Source organism: Arachis ipaensis, chromosome B08 (genome assembly GCF_000816755.2).
Source record: "Arachis ipaensis cultivar K30076 chromosome B08, Araip1.1, whole genome shotgun sequence".
In the NCBI taxonomy this organism is placed as follows: Eukaryota; Viridiplantae; Streptophyta; class Magnoliopsida; order Fabales; family Fabaceae; genus Arachis; species Arachis ipaensis.
This window is the reverse complement of record NC_029792.2, coordinates 113,224,869-113,231,147: the sequence shown is the minus strand read 5'-3', so window position 1 is coordinate 113,231,147 and position 6,279 is coordinate 113,224,869. Positions and strand designations below refer to the sequence as shown.

Sequence of the window (6,279 nt, the reverse complement as noted above, 5' to 3'; positions counted from 1 at the left end):
ATTATATCTTTGAAATTGATAAAAATATATTAGGTTAGTTTTAATGGTGAAATAAGTCATTTAATAAGAAAAGGAACTGAGAAATTAATATAGTGTATTTCTGTGACTAAATTTTTTAAATGATTTTTTAGATTTATCATTTTTATTATTTTAGTCTCTCAAATTTAAAATTATCTATATTAGCATCTGAGATTTAATTTAGAATATCATTATACTTTTTTTTTAGTATAAACTAAGTGTTGAATTGGTTCTGATTTGTCACACTGGACACATAATTAAATAGCGTTATTTTATTTTATTTTGGTATTTAAATACGGCCAAAATGAAAAGAAAAAGAAGAATTTATATGATGTATAGATTATTATATTTTCTTTTGTTCTCCAAAACAATTGTTTTTATCTTTTCTAAAAGCTAAAACAAAAATACGCTATTTAGCCATGTGTCTAATATGACAAATCAGAATAAGTTCAATATTTTATTCATTAACTCAAAGTTAAAAAGAATATAGGGATTTATAGTACTTAAAATTGGATCTTGAGGATCAATATAAAAAATTTTAAATCTAAAAAACTAAAAAATAAAAATCGTGAACCTGAGTTACCACTATAAAATTTAGTTGTTTGTCGATATTAAAATATAATTGGTAGAGTTAGAATCTTTAAAACTATTTTAAAGTGTGCTGCCAACATGAGAGAATATGACGAACAGCTTTAGTGTTTAATCAATACAATTCACGCTTGAATATAGAAGATTAAGGTGAACCTTAACAAGAAAAATAATGTCCCTGCAAATAAAAAAAAAAAATTTGAGGTTTCCTTCATTGTTCATGATAAGTGATAACACTCGGACACAACTTGGTATCATGCCCATGGAGGATCAGAAAGAGAAACCATAGTGAAACAGAAAATAGCTACACAGTTTTTTCTGCTGAAGATGATGGCAAAACCAGTTTCCAATTCCAATTCCCACTCACACCTAATTCCATTACTCATTTTGATCCTGTTCTTTTCCACCATCTTCCATCTCTCAGAGCAGTTACAATTTTCTCAGACCCAAACACTTCAAAACTTCCAGAACCTTCTCGGCTACCCCCAAGAACTTTTAACCCTCAACACCAACACAGACTTCTGCAACATTGAACCAACCCCACACTTCACACTCGTTTGCTATGAAGAAAATCTCACACAGCTGCATGTTGTTGGCAACGGTTTCAGTCCCAACGCATTGCCACAGAACTTCTCATCAGAAACACTATTCGCCACACTCGCCACACTCTCAAGCTTAAAAGTCCTCAGTCTCGTTTCTCTTGGTCTCTGGGGTCCAATACCTCAAACCATTTCTCAGTTATCTTCTCTTGAAATACTCAACATAAGTTCAAACCATTTCAGTGGTGTTGTTCCGTCACAGATTTCACTTCTCAAGAACCTTCAATCACTGGTTCTTGATAACAACCTTTTAGAAGGCGTTATTCCAAGCGAAATAGGGACTCTTCAAGGCTTGGCTGTGCTTAGTATGAAGAACAATTCGCTCAGTGGAACCGTTCCAGATTCAGTTAGAACATTACAAACACTGCGAGTTTTGGATTTGTCAAATAACAAAATCTCAGGGGATTTACCTAGCCTTCGCCATCTGTCGAACCTTCAAGATCTTAACCTGGAGAACAACAAATTCGGGCCTCATTTTCCATCTCTTCCAACTAAATTGGTTTCGCTTGTTCTAAAGAATAACAGCTTTAAGCTTGGTCTTCCTTCGGGTTTAGTCACTTTCTACCAGCTTCAGAAACTCGACGTTTCGCTTAACGGTTTCGTTGGGCCGTTCTTACCTGCGTTGTTATCTCTTCCTTCTCTTAATTACCTTGATGCTTCCTCAAACAAGTTCACCGGAATGCTGTTCAAGAACGACACGTGTAATGATGAGCTTGTTTTCGTGAACTTGTCTTCGAATCTGTTGAGAGGGGAACTTCCCACATGTTTGAAACCGGTCGTTCTATACGCCGGGAATTGTTTATCGAACGACGACGGCCGGAATCAGAACCCTGCCAGCTTCTGCAGCAACGAGGCTATTGCTGTTAAAATCATGCCTCCTCAAGAGAATCACAAGAGGACAACCGGAAAAACGGTTCTCGTGTCCAGTATGGGAGGGATAGTTGGTGGAGCATTGATTGTTGGAGTGGTTATTTTGGTAGTTAGCCGGGTTCATAAGAAGGGTAGTGTTGTAAAAACACCTGTGAAACCGACCTTGGAGATCGTTATCAGCCAGGCGAAAAAGGAAGAGGAAGACGAAGACAAAGAGGAAGAAGAAAAGGAAACGGAAAAGGAAGGCATGGTAGCTGCTTCTTCAAGATCCTTGTCCATATCCGTGTTGCAGCGGATCATGAAAAGGGTGCCGGATAAGGGCGCTGTGGAGTCGTTTACAAGGTCCATGAAGGAGCATGTCATGAACAGAATGCATAACAAAAATGGTGTGAGGACAAGTACAAGGTCTATAATAGAACATGCATCTTCAGTGAACACTGCAAAGCTGCTCACAGATGCAAGTAAATCCACAAATCCTTTCAATTCTTTCTTGCTGTATAAGTTTAACACACAACAAAATAGGATTATTAATTATTGTTATATTTTTTATTTTTTTTAAACTTTTGGTTGATTAGAGGAGGAGTAAACCACAATTTTAGCCCCACAAAAAGCAATGAATCTGACAATTTGTCTCTCAAAAGAAAGCTCTTGGTCCCTAGAGATAAAAAATGTTTGACAAAATCCCAAAAATGCCTCTGTTTTTGCCTAAATTTTGGGAAATTTTATCGAACATTATCGTCTTTTGAAGATCAAATGAGTATTTATTTGTTTTAAGGGTTAAATTGTTAGTGTCATAATCTTTCGGGAGCTTAGTGTTTTATTCTTAGAGAAGATTAAAAGGGTCTTTTGAGAGGGTGTTTGTCTATCAGGTTGTAGTTGCTGAAGAAGATTCAAATAAGTGACAAACATTGTGCTGAAATGCATATAACATATCTAATAAACAAGAAAATTATGAAATTTCATTAAGAATTTCGTATTGTATTGTTCCTTGTCAACAGGGTATATATCAGAAACAATGAAGATGGGAGCCAGCTTTCCAGCTTACAGAACCTTTGCTTTGGATGAACTGAAGGAAGCTACAAATAATTTTGATGCATCAAGTTTCGTTAGTGAGGGTCCACATGGCCAGGTATGCAATTGTGCTATATTACATATGAGAAGTTGAGAACATATATTCCAGAATTCTTTCTCGATGTTTCTTTTCTGCTGTTATTGGATAAAATTCTCTATTTAAAATGCTAGTTTTGTTGATCAAGTTTGTGACATCAAACAAAATTTTAAGTAACTTTGAATATGATGCTCAGATATATAAGGGGGTGCTCTCCGATGGAATGCCTATTACAATCAGAGGATTGAAAATGCGAAAGAGACATAGCCCTCAAAATTACATGCACCACATTGAGTTGATTTCGAAACTTCGGCATTCACACTTGATCAGTGCTCTTGGTCATTCATTTGAATGCAACCAGGATGATTCAAGCGTCAGCACTATATTCCTCATATTTGAGTTTGTTCCAAACAAGAGTTTAAGGAGTTATGTGTCTGGTAAGTTTATTTTTCAATCACAATTTCCCTTCTACTGTCCTTGTGTACCTGAATTCAAGCTAAGAAACGCTGACATACCAACCTACTAAGGTGTGTCCGACAATGCATCTGAGTATTTAATCGATGATTATTGTTATTATTATTATAACTATTATTATTCATTCAAATTTATTAGTTGTCTATGTCTTGCTATTTTCAAATATTTGGTGTCTCCGTATCTGTATCCGTTTCTGTATCTCGTCAAGATTAATTGTCTGAGTTTCACAGAAGCAAAGTACTTTTGAAACTCATGTAACATAAATTAGTGCCAGCAGGATCTCCTAGTGAAAAGCTTTCTTGGACGCAGAGGATATTAGCTGCGATTGGAGTGGTAAAAGGCATTCAATTCTTGCACACAGGGATAGTGCCTGGACTATATTCCAATAATCTGAAGATAACTGATGTTCTTTTGGATAACAATCTTAATGTTAAAATAAGCAGTTATAATCTGCCACTCTCTGCAGAAACTAGAAGACTGGTAAGTGGATGAAATCTGTTTATATGCTTCTAATCGTAAGTATTTACTCTTCGCTCGTTCTGATTTTCTAAGAAAAACTGTTTGCTTCTGAACTTTCAGGTCACCAATGGACCTTACCCTGGATTAAAAGGAAACTTCCAAGAAAGGTAAAAGAAAATATTAGTTCTGATATCCTTATAGCATAATCCTTCTGTCTACAAAGAAAATATTAGTAATTCATCTAAACTGTCTAATTGCCAAGTAGAATACTGAAACTTGTCTTATGTTATATGTTAAATTGAAACGGCAGTTATTGTGAACAAGAAGTAGTAGGATCATTTGATATTCAGTAATTCAGTCTTACATAAGGGACCCCTTGATGATTGTCTAATGTCTATAAATGTTTTAGATTTTTTTTTCTTGCCAACATAGTTGAGGGTGAACACTGAATAAGTGATTTCCTTTTGCAGGATAATGGATGCAGACAAGAATGATGTCTATGATATTGGGGTAATCTTGCTTGAAACCATTTTGGGTCGACCATTGATGTTCCACAATGAAGTTGGCACTCTCAAAGATCTTGTGAGTCAATAAGAAATTACATATAATTTTGTCAGTAATCATTGAACAGTAAGAAACATAGTGCAACTTAGATATTACTCATTCTTCAGTTTATTACTTACTCTCACTCTTATATTTATATATTGATCCAATAATGTATCAAAGGTTAACAGTGAGAGATAAAAAGGAAATGGGAAGTGTAGAACATACAATAGGACTAACAAACACCAAGGGAAACTACCATTTTTACTCCCAAAATATTTCAACTCAGACAAAATAGCCTCTAAAATTAAAGAGGCACCCGTTGACTGTGGTCCTCCAAAGATCAAGAAAACTTAAGAAACATCACTAAACCTGGTATATATAGCAATTAACAGTAGCATTTTCTGTCATGAAACTACTCTCAAAAGTTTATAGAAAAGGCACATGAATGGTTATATCTCTGACACGTCTTCCTTAAGTAAGAGCTTCTTCTTTGGGTTTGTTTGAATTTTTGCATAGGCCTTCTTTTCTTTTCTTTTTTTTTTATTTGCTTTATGTTAACCCTTTTTTTTTTTTCTCATTTTTTGGATTCACCAAAGATTATCTTTAGGTCATAGAAGCTCTCATCTTTTTACTAAACTTCACATATGTAGTAATTAAACAGTAGATTCTTAATTCAGGGCCGTTTCTTCTAACTTGAATCTATCTAGTGCCAAAATGAGAGTTTATCCATACCATATAATTCTGACATGACACGTGGTTTTTATGCAGTTACAAGTAAGCATAAAAACTGATGATATAGCAAGGAGGAGTATTGTTGACCCAGCAGTTCACAAGGAATGCTCAAATGAATCATTAATGACAATGATGGAGATTTGTGTAAGGTGCCTCTCCAATGATCCTACTGAAAGGCCTTCTGTGGATGATGTTCTCTGGAATCTGCATTTCGCTGTGCAAGTTCAGAATTCTTGGAGGAGAGACTCTAATGATCAGAGAGGCTCACCCGCATCATCATCCTCCCATGAGACAAGAGTTGTATGAATATGAAGAAGTCCTCCATGGAACTTATAGAGGAATGTGTTTGCTACCATGTATGTACAAAAGTTTGATCATATACAGATTGGATGAGCTTGATTATCAGTTTTTAAATTATTGTTAGTTCAACTTTCATTGTCAGATTTCACTCAACTCGTGATCCTAAGATCTTTTTTTTGGCCTCCTTTTTATTCATTTATTCTACCATTTTTGTTTTGTTACCGGATAATTCTCTCAATGCAGAAAGGCAAGTCAAATTTGATTTGGGTTTATCTTTTTTGGGGATTTCAACCGTTTTTATGAACACATTCTAAGTAGATATATAGAATAACAAGTCAACAAACTCTTACTTCTCTTACCCCAAAAGGGAATAACCCAACCTACTTGAGGAACTTTCGATCTATTAGTTTATGCAATGTTTATAAGGTTATTTCCAAGGTTTTGGTTAATAAATTAAGACCATTTCAATTTAGGACCATTGGTTTTGTTAGAAACAAGAGAGTAATATGAAGAATGTATTATTGAGTGTGTCGAGAATGGTACAATGTACAAGGGTATATATAGGTGTTAGAAGAATAAAACAAT

General features: G+C 34.9%; 1 protein-coding gene across 2 annotated transcripts; it reads left to right on the top strand.

The window, feature by feature from the left end:
* On the top strand, positions 648–5,915 carry LOC107613010 (probable inactive leucine-rich repeat receptor-like protein kinase At3g03770). 2 transcript variants are annotated; one of them, XM_016314825.2, is made up of 7 exons: positions 648–2,536; positions 3,074–3,204; positions 3,380–3,620; positions 3,926–4,137; positions 4,237–4,283; positions 4,587–4,698; positions 5,431–5,915. In XM_016314825.2, exons 1-7 carry the CDS (start codon positions 934–936, stop codon positions 5,698–5,700), a joined length of 2,616 nt encoding a protein of 871 aa, XP_016170311.1. In that variant the 5' UTR covers positions 648–933; the 3' UTR covers positions 5,701–5,915. The 2 variants fall into 2 exon arrangements, with proteins under 2 accessions (XP_016170311.1, XP_016170312.1); XM_016314826.2 differs by having other exon boundaries at positions 649–2,536; positions 3,935–4,137.

Excerpts from the sequence above, each read along its gene's own strand:
- LOC107613010 (XM_016314825.2), top strand. The coding sequence starts at position 934 with ATGATGGCAAAACCAGTTTCCAATTCCAATTCCCACTCACACCTAATT. Across the intron at positions 3,205-3,379 it reads GTGAGGGTCCACATGGCCAG|ATATATAAGGGGGTGCTCTC; the intron begins GTATGCAATTGT and ends TATGATGCTCAG. Across the intron at positions 3,621-3,925 it reads TTTAAGGAGTTATGTGTCTG|TGCCAGCAGGATCTCCTAGT; the intron begins GTAAGTTTATTT and ends AACATAAATTAG.